This window comes from Centruroides vittatus, unplaced genomic scaffold, assembly GCF_030686945.1.
Source record: "Centruroides vittatus isolate TY-2023 unplaced genomic scaffold, ASM3068694v2 contig_918, whole genome shotgun sequence".
Taxonomy (NCBI): Eukaryota; Metazoa; Arthropoda; class Arachnida; order Scorpiones; family Buthidae; genus Centruroides; species Centruroides vittatus.
In genome coordinates this window covers 254417-274170 of record NW_027122605.1, presented here as the reverse complement: position 1 = coordinate 274170, position 19754 = coordinate 254417, and the positions used below count along the sequence as shown (strand labels likewise).

At 28.8% G+C, this 19754-nt stretch overlaps 1 protein-coding gene across 1 annotated transcript in view; it reads left to right on the top strand.

The window, feature by feature from the left end:
• Positions 1 to 19754, top strand: part of PhKgamma (phosphorylase kinase gamma) — a 37860-nt gene that overhangs the window by 781 nt on the left and 17325 nt on the right. The window contains exons 2-4 of the mRNA XM_067281401.1: positions 9776 to 9896; positions 16902 to 17013; positions 18426 to 18595. Coding sequence (XP_067137502.1) covers positions 16919 to 17013; positions 18426 to 18595 — 265 coding nt within the window. The 5' untranslated portion in view covers positions 9776 to 9896; positions 16902 to 16918. The remainder of the gene's footprint in view (positions 1 to 9775; positions 9897 to 16901; positions 17014 to 18425; positions 18596 to 19754) is intronic.

The following is a 19754-nucleotide window of genomic DNA, read 5'->3' as shown; positions in this document are numbered from 1 at the left end:
ATATTTTAAACTATAATGGTACTTTAACATTAACACAATTTTAACTGTAAATAAGTAATTTTAAACGGAATATATACGTGTCAACACCACCTACAAGAAATCCCGGAAGTCATGCCGACAGATGAGGGGTTTATGCCTGAAATGCATATTGGCCTATAAGAGATTCAGAATAAAGATGATGTAGAAGTGCTGTGTCTATCAATGCACCTAGTCGTGAAGATAAAAACAGATAAAAGAAGACACTGTTTCAGAATACACAACTATTTTACTTTATATTAAACTTTTCGCAGACCCCCTGATGTTGTCCACGCACCCCCAAATTAATTTTAATTTGCCACAGACCCCCAAAGTGCTATCAAGGATCCCGGGGTCCTGGGAACCACTTTGAGAACCACTGTTCTAAACAAATGAAGACCAAACAATCTAAAGTTAAATCTTAAATTAAAAGTATTAGTATTTAACACAACTGTTGCAAATATTTTTTCATGTCAGAAAATATAAAAATGAAAAGTTGATTTATTTTTATATTATTTCCTATTTTTCATACAATTATTTTAGCAATATACAACTACTAGCAGATGAGCTCTGTGTTGCTCGGGCAGAAAGTAACTGTAGCGAAGATTAAGATTATTAGATTATAGCCAATCTTACCCATTTTTATGGGATGCAAGAACTATGATAACCTTACTTGAATAAAATGATTAATTTTAAATTCTAAAATCTAAGAAAACTTGTTTAGAACATTATATTTTGAATTTTTCGAATTTGGAACAAATTCAAATATTCATTTAAATTCATTTATTTGGATTTATTTTTTTTGGGTTACCCAAACAGTGTAAAATATTTAATTTCCAAAATGTATACTATATGTGCCATTATTTACTTTCCTTTTTTATTATTTACACTTTATACTGACTAAAACTAACTCTCTCCTCCTTTTCCCTGGGCGAGTTGCATTTCCAAAAATTCCTTCTACTAAAATGCAGTCAAAAACACAAAAAAACCGCATCTAAAATAGTGCAGTAGAAGCTGTTTCTTAGGATAAGCCTTAATCTTCTCCCTCTCTCCCGTGGGGGGAATTTCAAAAAATCCATACATTCTCACGACGTACCCTAGCTGTGTACCAAATTTTAACTTTCAACTCCTAACTGTTTGAGCTCTGCACTTTATTATTATTATTATTATATACAATAAGATATACAATTTTTTCAGTGTTATCTGTTAAAACTTTTACAATGTATTTTACCATAAAATTTTATGTAAAATGAATTAATTTTTCTTCCAATTTTTTAACAGATGACAATCATTTGCTTCAAAAAAATAAATTAGGAATAACTAGAATTTTGAGTTAAGAAAATTTTTCCCTGAAGAGTGAAAATGATTATGGAATTAAGATTTTAAATAAAGGGATTAACTAGTAATCTGAATAGTTTATGTTGAAACTGTCTTCTAGTTAATCATGCTGATAGACAATATTAGGGCTGACAATAAGTTTTATGCATGTATATGTTATGGACAAAGTGATTAATTGGGCATTATTCATAATGCCTGGTCATTATGAATAATGACCAAAAAGGGCGAGCAGTGTGATAAATATTGATTAATTTATCAAATTGACCGGTCATTATAAATACTTCTATCACCTAGTCGGGCAAAGTGATGATGATAAGTTGAGGAGTGATCATCCAACATATGCTAGCCAATCGGCACTCAGTTGCATGTGCGTATGGTGTTTAGTACCGAATTTTAAATTTGATTACAAAAAACTCCACTTATTTCATTTAGAAATATTTATTTTTTGTGAATTACTTCAAAGTACTATTAACTGATATTCTTCCAATAACTTAGAAGTAACTTTCATTTTTGACTCTCACTTTTTGTATCATTGACAAATATGCTGATTTTGTAAAAATTTGATTGTTCTCACCTTTTTCTGCTATTAACTCGTTTAATTAGTTGTTTGAAGCAATTATTCATATCACTTAATAGCGAGGTTGAGGCTGAAGAACCTTATTAAGAACGCGAAAATGTGTACATTGGAAGGTCAGCGCTTTTCTGTAAGCCTAGAAGTTTGACAATGGTGTTTGGAAAGTCACTGGAATCGTATTTGACATTCCAAACGCCATTATCAAACTTCTAGGCATATAGGAAGTGGTGCTGAACGTCTGACGTACACGTTTTTGCATTTAAATCTTCGGCCTTAACCACACTAATGATTCCTCCATGATCGTTACTTTTGTCAAAGAAGAAAGATTAATTACTGGTCACATAAATTTAAAATTCAGTACTAAATGCAATACGCATGCACAACTAAGATGTAAGTTCTGATTGGCTAGAATATGTCAGATGATCACTCCTGAATGTATTATTATCACTTTGCCCGACTAGGTGATAGCAGTATTCATAATGACCGGTCAATTTGACAAATTATTGAAATTTGTTACAATGCCCGATTTTGTTGGTCATTATGAATAATGACCAGGCATTATGAATAATGCCTGTATTAATCACTTTGTCCAACATATATACCCAATTAAAATACTAAATATAAAATTCTGTTTTTTTGTCATTTCATATTATTCCTAGCTAATTTTAAGGTTATTATTTAAATATTTAAGACTTAACTATTGTATTTTATTTCTGAACAATGAAAACATTAATAAAAAGAATTTTATCCAGTTCAAAGTTTGAGAAAAGGGTCCATATTATCTTAAAGGTTATTATTCTGAAATAATTCTATAATTTGAAGGAAAGGTAGAAATTAAATTTAACTATTTTATTATTCTAGATATTATTAATATAGAAAATAATTACAAGTATTTATGCAAGAAGTACTTACAAAGTCATGCTATATTTACCTCTGTAATCATTACATCATTGAAAAGCTTTCATTCCCTAGATAATATTTACCATATGTCACTTAATATATTTAAAATATACTTTACATAAGAAAATATAGTTTTATTATAACTGTTTAAACAAAAGTTATATAAAATATAATTAAAAATCCTTGTAATTTGCAGTAGAAAATCTTTAAAATCTTATTTTGCTGTTTTTTAAAATTTGAATATTTTGAATTACATTATATACATTCCAACATCATTTCTTGCATATATTGTTTTAAAGTCTTAAAATTATTGTGAAAACAAAAAATGAGTTATGTGAAAAAATCAAAGCAATTAAAATTTTGTTAAATGTTTTGATTAGCCAATTAAATATATTGAACGTGTAAAGTATAGAGAGAAAAAAATTAAACAGAAGTTTGTTTTTTATATAAAATGAAATTGATTTTTTTGTTGCTTGTGTATATTGTTTGATTAAGTTTGTAAATTTTGTTGTTTGAGATGTTATGGACTTGTTGAAATTTTACATGCTGTTAATATGACTGAACACTAGAATAATTCTATTGTATATATGACTTGAATCATATATCCTAAAGCAGCAATTCAATATTATCTATTTGCAAAATGCTCTTGCCTGGAAATCTGGGGAACTAATTTTTATAGGCATAAAGAGTTGATAGTGCAAGAAACCAACAGTAGAGAAAAATCTATTTTTGTAGTAGTAATGTGATTCTCCTTTCTGGTGATGCTTAATGTACAGTAATAGCTAACTCAGAATTGGTAAAAATGCTATTGAGAAACATTGTTTATGCTGCAACAAATATGCTATATTAAGTACTATCTTATGTGAAACATGATATGATAACATGACTGACACGACAGGTATGTATAGTACATTCAAATGATCTAGAATAAAAATTTGACTTGTGACAAGTATCTCAACTGTCAAAAAATCATGTTACTGATAGCACACAATTTAAAAAAAAAAATATTATCATTGTATATAATCAGTTGACTTGATTAAAATTTGTCTGATTTATGGATGATAGAATTATTTCTAATTAACCATTAAGTTAACTGTTTTTATTTTTTGGCTGAGTAATATTGTAATCTAAAAATACTTTTAAATTAAAATGAGAAAATAGTTTGCATTATTAGATAGAAAATAATTTTAATTAGTCATAATGTAATTATATCTATGTTAAAAAGACTCAAGATCATTAATTGCAGAAAAACATGGAATAAGAATGAAAGGTTTACTGTAGTAACAACGTAAAAACACGTAAACAGATAATAAAAATATCTTCTTTACTCGCCATGTCCAATCATCAGGAACAAACTATTCTCCACAGCAGAGACGACCTTTCTTTAGAGGCTATGCCTTTGCCAAATTATGTAAAACAGTCTAAAATGTCCACAGGTGACAATCCCTTCACAATTAAAAATATAAGATTTCTTTGTAAAATAGGGCTGGCAGAAATATAGTAGTAACAACGTAAAAACATGTAAACAGATAATAAAAATATCTTTACTTGCCGTTACTACTTTTTACGTTGTTACTACTGTATTTCCGCCAGCCCTATTTTACGAAGAAAGCTTATATTTTTAATTGTGAAGGGATTGTCACCTGTGGACATTTTAGACTGTTTTACATAATTTGGCAGAGGCGTAGCCTCTAAAGAAAGGTCGTCTCTGCTATGGAGAATAGTTTGTTTCTGGTGATTGGACATGGCGAGTAAAGAAGATATTTTTATTATCTGTTTACGTGTTTTTATGTTGTTACTACTGTATTTCCGCCAGCCCTATTTTACAAAGAAAGGTTTACTATTAATTCCATAAGTGTTAATGCTTTCAGTGATGAATATTACGAGGGATCTTGAATTAATAGAATATATAAGTTATTTTATACATTTAAAGGGAGAAGTAAATACTATTATTTTTTGTTTTATATAAAAGAAAATTTATTTGAAATTTGCACATTAACAATAATTATAATTTGAATATAGAAGCAAGCAAGTAGCTCTATGTATTACATATTTCTATTGGTGTATTTTATATAAAACCTTTTCTTTTCTTTATATTTTAAGCAAAACTGAACATTAAACCAAACTACAGTATTAAATGATTCAAAATTTTAAAATATTTTCAAATATCTTTTTAAAAATACTGTAATTAGCGTTGTTAATATCAAAGTAATTTACAACAAATTTTTGTTTATATTATAAATGTAAGAGAAAATATTTAAAAAGTTTTATGCATGAAATTAAATTACTTTCATTATTTTAGTTCCTTTTTATATTTATACTTGTAGATCAGACATTTTAAATTAGTTACCAGCAGTTCTAAATAAACCATTCAGTTAGTATTCCATTATATATATGTGGAGTAAATTTGGCATCCATTTATCTTTGTGCGCTAGGTAATTATCTGTTTCATCTCTATGAACAAATTATTATTAAATTTTTTTTAATAGATATTAATCCTAGTTATTCTCTAGTGATGTTAACAAATCTTTTCTATTGCAATCTTTAGTTGTAATAATTATAAATTGAGTGTGCCTTAGAAAAGAAAATTTGTAAAATATTTAATAAAAATTAAGTTTTAAAATTAATAAAAGCTGTTGGAGTATGATTATTATTAATATAACCATAATCCAATTAATTATTAAAACAATTATAATAGGTTATTTAATGATCAAAGAGCATGAAGTACTGATATAAATAGCATGTTACAAGTTTTAATTGCTAGTAAATTGAGTTAGTTTTGTGTGTTTAAAAACTATCCAGAGAAAGATTCAACTATTATTTTAAATCCATGGCATAACTAACAATAAGTTTACATTTAATATTAAATTATTAAAGCCAAACTAACTATTGTATAAGATTGGGTTATTTTTCAGGGATTATAATAATAATTAGTAATTAATTTGCCCTAGACAGAAGTGTAAGGTGTCATCTTGTATTAAATTTAATAATTTAGAATATTCTGGACAATGGTTATATCATAGGTAAATATACCTGGAAGAGGAGATCGGACTGGAGGTCCTGGTAGCATAATTGGTGATGCATCCACTCGGCAAGTGGGAGTTGTGGGTTCGAGTCTTTTCTTCCAGAATATTCCAAAAATTATTTAATTAAATTATAATAATTAAATTTAATACGAGATGGCACCTAACACCTCCCTCTAGGACAAATTAATTACTAATTAATATTATAATCGTTGGAAAATAGCCTGATCTTATATGGCAGTTGGTTTGGCTTTATACTAATGAATCGAGTTTCGAGAGATCTTTAAATAATTAAGTAAAAAGTTAAGTTTCACTTAACATGCAAACTTATTGTTAGTTATGCCATGGATTTGAGACAAAAATTGATCCAGATGTATATATTAATTTCAGAATAATCATATCAATTATTAATTTCCAATTCAATCAGAAATAAAAACTGTAAATCCAGTACAGAATAGAGGCAGTTGTGTCTATTCTATACTGAATTTAAGGTTTTTTGGAGTTTTGATTCAGTTTGTGAGGGAATTTTTTGTTTTAATCAGAAATATTTTATACTTATTGTTTGGGAGACACAGGCTAAAATCATTATGCTTATATTCTAAAAGTAATATTGGACTATCACTGAATTATAAAGGTTTTTTGTGGAGGGAAGAAGTATAATTCATCCAGTATACAGTAAGAAGTATATTTGTTAAAATTAATATATTGATACATCTGGATCAAATTCTGTTTGAAATATAATTAAAATATTGTCACCCTGATATAACAAATTTTTAGTTCAGATTTAGTAGTCTGATTGATTTGAAAAAAATGTTAATCTTTTTAAATAATTGATATAATTTTATAGAAACCAAGTCAAAACTATATTAATAATCAAATGATAAAGCTAGATTTCTAGCTCAATAATGAACCTGGCTTTATTGTTTGATTATTGATATAGTGTTGGATGTAATTTAATGAATCAATAATTGATATAATTTTTAAGTATTCAGCAAATGAGAGCATTCTACGTTTTATTAAACTTTAAAAAAATTTGTTTTTTGAATTTTGTTCTATGTAACATTCCATAACCTGAAGATGGTTGTTAAAGACACTTGAAAATGTTCTTATAATAAATTTGTACATTTTAACTGAATTACAGGTGTTAGTTAATGTTTGTACAAATGTATTTACTCTCTCTAATATAAATATATATAAAAGAATTAGAGTTGCTCATTTATATATTCTGTTAAATATTTTTTCACTAATCTATGAAAAAAGCAGATTTAATGAAATCAAATTATTAAGCTTATAATTCTCTGTATTGCCAGTAGCATTGATTTGATATTCAGAAAGTAAAGTCACATTTTGCTATTTGTGGCTTCAATTATTTTACTTTTTTGAATGTTAAATATTTATAAATATTAAGTCTGATGTTTTGAAATATAATGTGCTTGCTCTTGTACTATTTTTGTTTTAAAAAATTTGATCAGACTAAACCATGCTTAGTATTTATACAAAAACACACTGTAGTTCCTCAATTCAAAATTTATTATGTATTTAAAATAGTTTTCAATTTTTTTTTGTGAAAAAAGGAAAATTTTTAAATAAATAATTTTGTTAAGTTTTGCTAAATAAAAAGTTAGGAAAACAATAGAAAATGAATTATTTCAGAAAATAAAGTTTATTTTCAAGCTCTTCTGCATAAACAATAATAATTTATTTTACTGTAGCAACATAATGTCATCTTGAAGGCATTTTAAATGGCCAAAGGAATTTAAATTTATTTTTTTATTTTTCTTTTAAATTTAAAACTTATTTAAACTGATGTGATCATTGAGCAGTATAGTTAAAAACATCTATTATTAATGTAAAATGCATCATGTGACCTGCTTGTAATAATTGTTTTGTATGTATGATTGATTGAATGATTATATTGCAAATGTAATATATCATTGATTATAAGATAATCCTTTATTTTGGACAAGTAAAAATGGATAAAAAGTAGCAAATTATTCTATTAATTACTGAATTACCATTCAAAAATGTATGCAATGTGATTAATTTTGATTATTTGACTTATAAGTTGTTAACTTGGTTATCCTTCCAAGTGGGGTGAAAGTAGCCTGTGTGTGAGCTTCTCCAGGCTCACACGCAGGCTACTTTCACCCCACTTGGAAGAATACCCATATGCTCTGACCAACCCAGTAGACAACAAAGTCACGTTGGTCAGAGCTGACAGTCAACTATTAGAGAAGCATGTTAACTTGGTTAGTATTTTTTGTATGATGATATACTTTTAGCTATGTAAAATTTCCAAGGTTGATCAAATAATCTGTAATTCTTTTTCTTAATGATGTATAGTAATGATGATGATATAATTACATTAAATATAGTATGTTAGTTTTATTGCCCTCTATAGATAAGGTTTAGAAAATAATGACTATATGAATTTTTTAATTAAGAGATATATATATTTTGTATTAATTAATGTTTTTATTAATGAATGTTGAAATTAAAACCATTAAAACTTATACTAATTAAGTGAAATAATTGATGATAACAAATGATTACAGTTCATATGACACAAATGATGAAATATAGTGTTTTCAAAATCATTTTATATTTGTAAATAATATGTATGATGTAATACCCTAAAAAATCCAGCAATTTAATAAAAAGGAGAAACAAATGTTTTCAGTTGTCATATAACTATTTTCATACTGTACATAAAAAGAAAAGGTAAACTATTTGGAATTGTTTTCTAATTCACTTCTTTAATTTGAAATGTTTTTATCTTGCTTATAAGTTTTGAATTAAGTGGTTTTTTTTTTCTAAAAATTTTTAAAAATTTTATTTGGTCTTAAGTTTTATTTCACCTAATATTTTTGGAGATATGTCTGGTTTCATTTAATTCTATGAAATACAAATGAAATTATGCATCACCTAAGAAGTATAGATTATTATAAAACTAACACATACAACTACTTAAAAATGATCTAACTTAAGTTATTGCTTACCTTCAAAGAACAAGTTCTAACAAGTTTTATTTTTCAATTTATACAAATTAGTATAATTAATATTTATAAAAAATAACAGAATAAGTTTATTTTTAAATATCTGTAGTCTTAATGTATCCATAATTAGTACTACTACTTACAATGCTGAAACAAACTAAACTCCTGGAGGGAATTTCAGAAACTCTACACTGATTCTAAAGGAAAAAACTTCAAATCTGATTCTATCAAACTTTTTTATTCAAAATTAGTAACAAAAATTTACTAAAAAATTCTAAAATAAACTTTATATATTGTATGATATGAGCAGTATAGTCAAATTCAAATTATTTGATTCTATAGATTAGTAATAGATTTTCATTTAACTTTCTATTTCATATAAACAATTCTTAAATGTTTTTACTTTTCTAGGTTATATAGAAATAGCTTAGGAAAAGTATGGTGATTAGTCAAATTTTTACTTTTTTTGCATTTCTTTACAGTTTGACATTCCATGAGCCCAAAAATGTAAAAAAAGAAACCCTTAAAAATTTGTGTTGGTGTGTATTTTGCATTATACCTCAGGAATAGATGAACCAAAAGTTTTGAAACTCCACAGGATTATTCCTATATGTGAGATATTGATGCTATTAAATTTTGGTGGTTTATGGTCAAGGGTTGGAGAGAGAGGGGGGGTCATGTGTCATCTCAAGTGGGGTCAGACTTTATGAAAATTTTACTTGTTGTTGTCATTTACAATATTTTTAAAAAGTCACCCTTACCACAAAAAATAAGTCTCTTGCTTTTTTATAATAATTAATAATAATATAAAAATTATTTGATATATTTTATTTTTTGACATTCATAATAGTAATCATTCATTTATTTTTATAATAATTAATAAATTAATTCATAAAAATTTTCATAAATTTTTTCATTTATCATTACAGATAAAATATTCTGCCTTCTCTATTTTTTGTAACATTGAATTCATCAGTTCATACAGAAAGGATGAAGTTAAATTTTTAATGAAAAAATATTGAAATAATTATTCAATATAAATTTATTCAGGTAATTATAATTGAATACTATGTAGTTTTATTCATAATTGATTTATAACAAATTTTATTGTAAATGGCCTTTTTCTAAGTAAAGACCATTTATGATTCAACATAGTAAAATTACAAAATTCATATATAATGTTCTTTCATTTAATTTTTGCAAATGTTTTTGAAATAGTTAACTTTATTTTTATTCTTATCCAATTCACCAACCACTTTTGTATTGAATAATTTACTAGTATAATAATTATAATGAATATAAATACAGTATAATGAAATTATCAGTATAATTTGTCAATCTCTTGTCAATTTGCTACACATTTTAATTTAACAAATTCCACCATAATGAAAATTTTAGTTAATTTAATAAGGTTTAAATTTGAAATTTTACAAAACAAAAGTGCTGATTATAATAAAATTTGTAAATTCGTCTTTTGTCATCAATGGATATTGTTTTAATGTTTACCTGGTAACATGACTTTTATTCCAGTCAGTTTAATTGTAAAATTTATTCTTTATCATGTCAATTTAGTTTGTAGTAGAGTGTCATTACTATACAGTTATCAGACATGATGATCTTAGCCTCATCTAATACTGTAAAACAGTGTTCCGCAGAATGTGTGCCGTGGAACACTGGTGTACCATGGTCAATAGTTGGTGTGCCGCGGGAAAATGTCAAGTTTTGTGAAGATAATGCACCTGTACATAGCTGAGAGTTATGCGAGCGAAGCACTTAGTTGCGTGAGGAGCGGGACAGCCCACCCGTGCGCCACACGCATGCATGTGTCAATGTGATATTGTAATGCTACGCCCCTCTTAGTCATTGTTGTCACACGCTTTTGTAAACTGAAACAAATTGCTTTTCGCCAGTAACTAGCCGCAAGTTTGTGATTGTGTTGTCACAAACGTATTTGACTTTTTTTATTACAAATAAGTAGACCCTAATGCATGTATGTGTGTATAATGGATAAATTCCTTAAACGTACCGCAAGTTCGTCAAGTGAAACTAATGATTCTCAAGAAACAGAGTCAACGAAGAAAAAACCTAAGCTTGTTAATCGAAAATATGATGAGAGCTCTGTACGTTATGGCTTTATATATTGCAGGGACGAATTGTGCCCAATCCCAAAATGTCTTGTTTGTGGAGAAACTTTGCGTAATAATTTGATGATGCCCAGTAAACTTTTACGACATTTAACTATTAAACACCCATCGGTGGCTCAAAAAGACAAAGCCTTTTTTCAACATTTGAAAGACAGGTAACTCTCATGAGTTTATCTTTCAAAACATCAAACAAAGCGCAGAAAGCAAGCTACGTGATCGTTAGCATGCTTGTTAAATCCAAGAAGCCTCATTCTCTTGCTGAAACTTTAATTTTACTTGTCTGCAAAGAAGTTGTCAAGATCGCCAAGAAGCCGCTAAGGAAATCGAAAAAATACCTGCGTCAGCAGATACGATCTCACATCGAATTAATGATATTTCTAGCGACATTCAGTCAACGTTAATTGGAAAATTAAGGCTTAGTGGAGTTTTTTCGCTACAAGTCGACGAGGCTACTGATATCACTGGTCACGTGCCTCTCATATCAAATGTGAGGTACACTGACGAATATGAAATAAAAGAGGACTTTTTATTTTGCCTGCCACTATCTGGTTATACCACTGCAGAAGAAATATTCAAAGTAAGAGACCAGTCCTTCAGTGAGCATAATTTGGAATGGCACAACTGCATAAGCATTTGCACAGACGGAGCAGCAGCTATGACGGGAAAAATTAGGGGATTTATAACCAGTGCTTCTGAAAAAACCCTAATATTAAAAATGTACATTGCTTTTTACACAGGGAAGCACTGATGGCGAAGTCTCTGCCTGATGAATTGTTCTGTCCTACAAGAAGTCGTCAAAATTGTCAATTATATCAAGTCGCAACCTCTGAACGCTCGTCTGTTTAATGCTGTGTGTCAGGAAATGGGAGCAGATCATCAGTCACTTCTGTTTCATACAGAAGTACGATGGCTTTTTCGCAGAAAAGTGCTTTCTCGAATTTATGAGCTAAAAAATGAGACCCAGACTTTTTTAGAGGCCCAGGGTTCAGATTTTGCTTCTTTGTTTAAAAAGAGAAGAATGGGTAGCAAAACTTGCATATCTGGCAGATATATTTGCCAATTTAAATGAGCTCAACAAAAAACTGCAAGGCAGGAATTCTAATATTTTAACGTTATCAGACAAGATTGAAAGCTTTTGCGCTAAGTTGGTGTTATGGATCAGCCACGCTACCAATGGTAGTAATGAAATGTTCGCAAATGTCATGGCTGCCGATTCAGAAAAAAAGTGCAGGCTTTGATAGTGAAACATATGGAGCTATTAGGAGAAAAAATGAACTCTTATTTTCCTAAATGTGACCTGCAACTTATGGACTGGGTACAAAATCCATTCTCAGATAGCATTTCCATTGGACACCTCCCGATAAACGAGCAGGAAGAATTCATGGAGCTAAAAACTGATCGGACGTTAAAACTAAAATTTTCCAAAACAGAGCTAGCACATTTTTGGCTACATATAAAAAATGAGTATCCACTGCTTTCAAAGCATGCTATTGCAATTCTCTTACCATTTGCCACGACCTACTTATGCGAATTGGGGTTTTCAACTCTCACTACGATTAAATCAAGAAAAAGAGAACGCCTGAGGATGATCGACCAAGAGATGAGAGCAGCCTTATCAACGATTGTTCCAAATTTTGATCGCCTGTGCTCAGTTAAGCAGGCTCACATTTCTCATTAAACATTGTATTGATTTTTATAATAAATAAATATTAAATAAACATTGGTTTGTTCTTTGGTGTACCTCTAAAATTTCGTGATTTGATAGGTGTACCTTGAATACAAAAATTTGCGGAACACTGCTGTAAAAGATAAAGTTGAGATTTTAAGGTCTGATTAACATGATGAAAATTTCTGATAAAATAAAAAGATATACACAGATGGCATATTTGAATGTTATGACACAGTTTAGGAATTTGTGGAGGAGGCTTTCATTAAACATAAAATATAATTAAAAAATTACAAATTTCTTTCAGCAATAAACAATGGCTGTTTTGGAGAGTTATTAGTATCACTACTACTTTGTGCATTGGCTTTTTATTCAAGACAGTGCTGATAATACACCTGCAAAGGAAGACCAAAAGTAACTATTTTCACTTTTTAATAAAATGCTATTTATTGAGTTGATGTATAAGTTCATAGTATTTGTTTTTGCACAGCAACACTGCAGTGTTAGGAGTTTGTTTATTGTTTGTCATTTAGAGTGAGTGTTGTGGGCTTTGAACATGCCTTGCCTTTTTCAGATTTGAAGAAAGTTAGTGCTGTTTGTAGGTTAAAGATGGAGTGTCAAGTGGGAAAAAACAAACTTCTGACATATTCTTCTATTTGAGTTTAACAGAGGGGTAAATGCAGCAGAGGCAGCCAAAACATTTGTGCTGTTATGGGAAAGCAAAGCAAGAAAATTGTTTCCTTGTTTCAAATGGGACACTTTGATCTGAGTGATTCTCCATGTTTAGAAAGACCATTAGGCTTTGATAAAAACTGTTCAAACACTCCTCCATGATGATCTATGAAGAACCTGATCTAACCTGAGAATTGGCAAATGTGATGAACTGTAACCAGTCAACCATTATGCAATGTTTGCATTACATGGGCAAGATTCAAGTGTTATCACTGCAACGTCTTGTAGATCTTTGTTCTCTTTATAAGCAGGTAAAGCCATTCATGTAAATAGGCAATACACAGGGAGGAAAATTAAAGAAATATATGTGTAGTTTATAAATAATTCATCTGATAACTTTAATGCTAATTGCATTATGACATGGTCAGCAATTCTTTCGATTTCTGACTTGCTAGCTTAGGATTCAGCCTCCTTTTTTTAATTAAATACTAGCAGACCTGGCCACATGTTGATGTGGCTCAAAATGTATCTATTATAAATGTATAACACTTCCCCCCGTGAGGGAATTTCAAAAAATCCCTTCTTAGTGTACATTCTCTTGACGTACTGTATTAAAACGCAATCAAACACGCATCTAAAATAGTATAATAAAAGTCAAGTTCTTCACAGTAAGCCTTAATCCTGTCCATCTCCCTCCAGTAGGGGGAATTTCGACATGTATATTATATAAAAACACATGCGTATTTGAATGCAACGTTGTGTCAAAATTTCAAAGGAATCGGTAGGAACAAACGTTATATTTTATTTATATAGATAGATAGAAAATGATCTGCTTTAGTCCATTCTTATAGAAAAGCAAACTTAGGTTGTCGGAGTTAGTGCCATCTGTTGGACATAAAAGCCTTAATCCATATATAAATATATTTTTGGAAGAGGGGAAATGGTGGTCTTCACATATGCCAGAAACCTTTGCGGGAGCGTATTAAACAACTTCCCGAAGTTTCATGGCAATCGGATAAATGGTGTGGTAAGGCATGAAGGACAGACAGCATACATTCGTTTTTATATATATAGATGTAAAAATAACTTATGTTACTTTTAATAAACAATTTAAGACTTTACAATGAAGAGTCTTTTGATGTCTTTTTTTTTCACACCTCAGGAAAATAACAGTCTTATAGCAGAGTTGACATTTTATTAGAGGCAACCTTTTATTACCCTAATTAGACCTTTTATTACTCTAATAAAAGTTATATTATTTTTACTTGTCCAATGCCTCCAGTTCTGTATCATCTGTTCGAAGGATCTTTGCCTTTGTGAAGGTTCGCAAACCAGGCAATCAACTCTGACCTGTTGTTTGACAAATCAGCCATCTTCAATCTGAATTGAGAGAATGCCCAATTGTTATATCATGAGCAATCTAGAAATCTATGACCAGGTCTTAAACATTTTGTAAACTTAGTGGAATGATTACAATACTCCAACTGAATGGACCATCACTGTAGCAATGTTTCATTATACCTGCCCATAAAATTGGAACTGTGTTTCTGTGATCTTTGCAATTTCCTACTTGAACATTTGAGTTACCCAGGCAAATACCACACTAAAGGAGCTAGATGAAATTATGTGCTACACCTCCTTTTTCCAATATGTATTAAAGCTAAACAATTGCCAAATTATATAACTGTCAAGCTTGAATGTTTATATTTTTCCAATAAGGAAAGTATTCTTACAATGTAGTAGTGTAACAATGGGAAGCTGCATCTCAGGCACATTTTGTGAATTGGTTAATTTGACAGCTTGAAAATAACATTTTCCATCTTATGAACAACACTTAGCATTATACTCAAGGCATGCTGACAACATTCTCATCATATACCACAGACTGAACCTCCAATATTTTCTGGACTCCATAAATTCTAACCCATTTGGCTTCACCTCTCTGTATAACAGGAAAGCCCATACACACTTGATACACTTCACATTACAATCCAGGGGGCAGTATCTCCACTTCTATCTACTGGAAATCTTTGCACCATTCTCTATGCATCCCAACGGTCTCCAATGATCTCTTCTTTAAAATAGCTGCATTTAGAGCCTCTCTAGACAATTTCAAATGACAAAGACTGGACTCATGAACTCAACTATATCTTCAACAACATGGCTATCATCCCACGATAATCAAGGGTCTAATCAATCTTTATCTCTCTTATACTCTATAAAAGTTAACCAACAATTGAAACAAACTTATATGGAAATAGCAAGAACCAACAATATATCCATCATTTTTAGATGAAACTTCACATTGTACACATTACTGAGGAACTCTAAGGACTGTTTTAAAGACCTCCATCTACCTGGGATTTATACTATTCCAGGCATTGATAATAGTCTCAACCAACAATTGGAATACATAAGTGCCACTACCCACCCTCTTGAATGATTGAAGGAGCATCTAACTTTGATAAATAAAGGACATAACACCACTTTAGCTCTCTTGACCATAGAATACCAGATCCAAGTGCATCTGCTCAAGGCCTGACTTTTACATCCAAGGAGCTCCCCTCTCCCAAACAGCTCAATATACTGAAAATATATAAAGCTTGTAGAGAAAATATTGCCATCAGTTATAAGGACAGCAACATCCTGCATCAAGTGTGTATATCATTATTTGAGGTCCTTTTATAATTCTTCCCCATTCTACATCATTATGCCTACATCTGATCAAATGGAATCTTACCATTATTTTAAAATATCAATGTTTGAAGTTTTATTTTGTTTTTGATCCCTTCTTTAAGCTATCATCCTCAGGTTAAGCTATTAAAAACATTTGTTTATTTATTGAATTCTCATGTATTTTACTGGAGTTTTAGTTTCTTTGGTGTTTATAGATTAATATCCAGGTTTTTAAGTTGAATTTAACATGTTTATTATTTTTGGCACTTACTCTTAAAGTAATTTTAAGGGTCTTTCTTTAAGTTATTTTTTATTTTTACATCCTTTTTAAGGACTGGCACTGTTGTGCACTTGGTAATTTAAACATTTTTAGCTTTACAAGCACTGAAAAGTGAGAAAAAGGCTGTTTTGCTTTAAGGCAGCAATTTTTTTTCTAGTTCATGTAACTTAATTGTCATATTGGCAAGGTAGGCTATGCCTGTATTTTCTATAAAAAATAATTCAACCTATAATGATAAATTTGGAAACTTTTTTAGTATAATTCATTAAGAAATTATATTTTTTCATAATTTATAAGAAATTAACAATTGATTTAATTTGTTTTTTTTTGTTTTTATCTAAAGAATTGTATGTAAGTTTTATAATCATATACAATATCTTACAATCAGAAATTATTTAATATGTGATGTTGAAATTTGTCTTTCTTGAAACACATGCACTCAGACACTTCAGTGAAAATTTTAATTTTTAATATAGTGAAATTATTTAAGTAAAGTTAATCGATAAAGTTACAAATAAGATTAACCCTATTATTTAAGAAACTAAGATATAGAATTTGATTTAAGAGTTATAATTTTAACTTAGAAAATTTTTCAGTTATGTATTTTCGTTTCTCAGATTTTTTAGTGAACATTATGGTATCTGCAGGAAGAGAAGAAGATGACCTTCCTGATAAAGATGTGGCACGAGATTTTTATGCAAAATATGAGCCTAAAGAAGTATTAGGAAGGTACATTTTATTTTGATTTTATAAATTATCATTTTTATTATTATACAACAATTTCACAAATCATTTTAATAGTTGATTGATAGTTGATTAGAATAGTTGAAAGTACTTGCCTATTTCTGTGAAGGATTTAAATATTATCTGGATCATTTTAATTATTTTAATGTTGTTTAGGTTGGAATGCTTCATCAGTCAGAATTTCCAACTAATTCATCATAAATCATTTATATTTGATAGCAATATTTAAGAATAATTTTAAACAGTTTTTAATTTTAATAAAAATTGTTTTATTAAAATTAAAAACTGTTTTAATGGGATCATTTATTGATATTTTCAAGAATCTATTTACTTTAATGAATTTTTTTTTAACTTTATAAAAATCTTTATAATTGTAATTAAATATTGTGAGAAATGTAAATTTTTTTTCTAGTTCATATTTCAAATTTTTGTTAATTTGTGAATTTTTGTATTCAACTGTTAATTGATGAAATTTATATCTGTTACAATAAATATAATAAGAATTGTTTTTTTATATTAAGAATATAGTGCTAGAATCTAGATTTTCAGTAGCGAAGAATTTTACTTGTATACTTTACAATAGCTTTTTTTTAAATAAGTGTAAGATTTTATAAGCATACAATATTAATTATTATATTAGAATTGTATTAATTTGTTTAAGATCTCATGAGCAACTAAATAGAAGGATAAAATAAAAGCTAGAAAAAGAGAATGTTTAAAATCTGAAAAATAAATTAAAATTCTTTTGATAATTTCTATTATTTACAAAAATAATGGATACTGCAACGATCTTTGATAAAATAAATTAGGAAATCTTCAGAATTTGATTAAAACTAAATTTTTATATAACAATGAGTAATTTGTAAGTTTTACTGTTGATATTTATGATTCAGCAAAAATAGAATTATTACTATAATGCTCAATTGCTACAAAAAAGAAACAAAAAGTTTCAATATTTCAAAATGTTTAGAATAAAAATATTGATTTACTCTAAAGAAAACTAGCTATTTACAAATCATAATATTGAAAAAAGTATAACTACAAAAATATAAATTTAATAATATTAATAGTTACTGCGATCATTGAAATAAATTACTTAGTATTTAGAAAGTAAATTATTTGAAAAGTATACCATACATTCTTTATTACATATACTTACAATGGATACAGACAGATACTGTAGTTTGATGATCATTCTTCAAAATGCTGTGAATTCAAATATAGTTTGTATTACAAACTATATTTGAATCTATTTGTAAGGATTTTTGTCAAATCTCAAAGATTTTCACTATGTATAACTAGTTACGTAAATATTTTAAAACCTTACTGTTTTGTGATTTATTGAAATAATAATTTCATATAAATAGAATTTATTTATTTTTAAATTTATTATTTAGAGGTGTTAGCAGCACGGTAAGACGATGTGTAGAAAAGGAAACTGGAAAGGAATATGCTGCAAAAATAATTGATATTAGCAGTGATGATGAGACATCATCTGTTTGTACAAAAGAAGCTACAATAAGGGAGATCCAAATTCTAAAAATTGTTGCAGGCCATTCCTATATCAGTAAGTATTATAATTACATAAGATTTATTTAAATCTGTTATTGGGTTTATTGTATATGTAATAAGAAATAAATGTTGCAGACAATATGTCATATTGATAAAATTTAATTTTTGAATAGTGTAACAAACAATTTTAAATAAACAATATTATTTCGTCATATATCATTTTAAATCACAAGTAAGATTAATTCCATGTCTGTTAAATACAAAAACAGACTATAGTCATACTGTTTTTATACAGGGTGTTTCAAAAAAGATGGGCAAAACTTTAAGTGGTGGAAGAACACACCAAAACAAGCATTTCTCATCATAGAATGCATTGTCAAATGTAAAATGTTGAGGTGCAAACACAGTAATGACTTATGACACAACATGAGAAAAAATTTTTAATAATGGATAATTACAGAAATTGCTCAAAAGAGCAACTGCCAACCATAATGCATGCTTCACAGCATTGATGGAGTGGATTGCATACATTTTGGAAGATAGGTTTTCTGATCAGGAACTGGTCTATAGGAAAGACACTACTGGTACATTTGTTGCACTTCCATGACATTACCCTTGGCAGCTCCATACATGAAATGCATATTGGCCTTTGTGGCATTGAAATAATGATCCATCTTTGTGAATGACCATGTGTGTAAAAAAAGTTACTTTTATACGTTTGTCAGAAAGTGCCCTTTACCACCTTTGCTGTTCTGATTTGACAACACATTATATGATGAGAAATGTTTCTTTTGATGTATTCTTCCATCCCTTAAAGTTATCTTTTTTTTTTTTTTTGTTTTTTTTGAACCAGTGTTTGATTGCCCACCTATAATTACGGGTTTGTTTTAGATATCAATCAATAATTTATTACTATGTTAGAGTTTTTATAATTTTCCACAATCTGATCTAGATAATTTGATGACTAGATGGCTGAGACAGTTAAAGTGTCAGCCTACCGTCTGGAGGAGCTGAGATCAAATCTAGGAATTTTTCTGGGATGGTCTGTCCTGGATATGCCAAGCCCCATTCATCATCATCTGGCCATCCAAAATATGAGCCTGGCTAAACACATGATGGATATGATTAATTAAAGAAGGCCGACAGTGCCTTTTTTTAATTGTATGCCTACAAAGCAGAAAGTTTTAAAAAAATTTCTAAATTATTTTATTTCA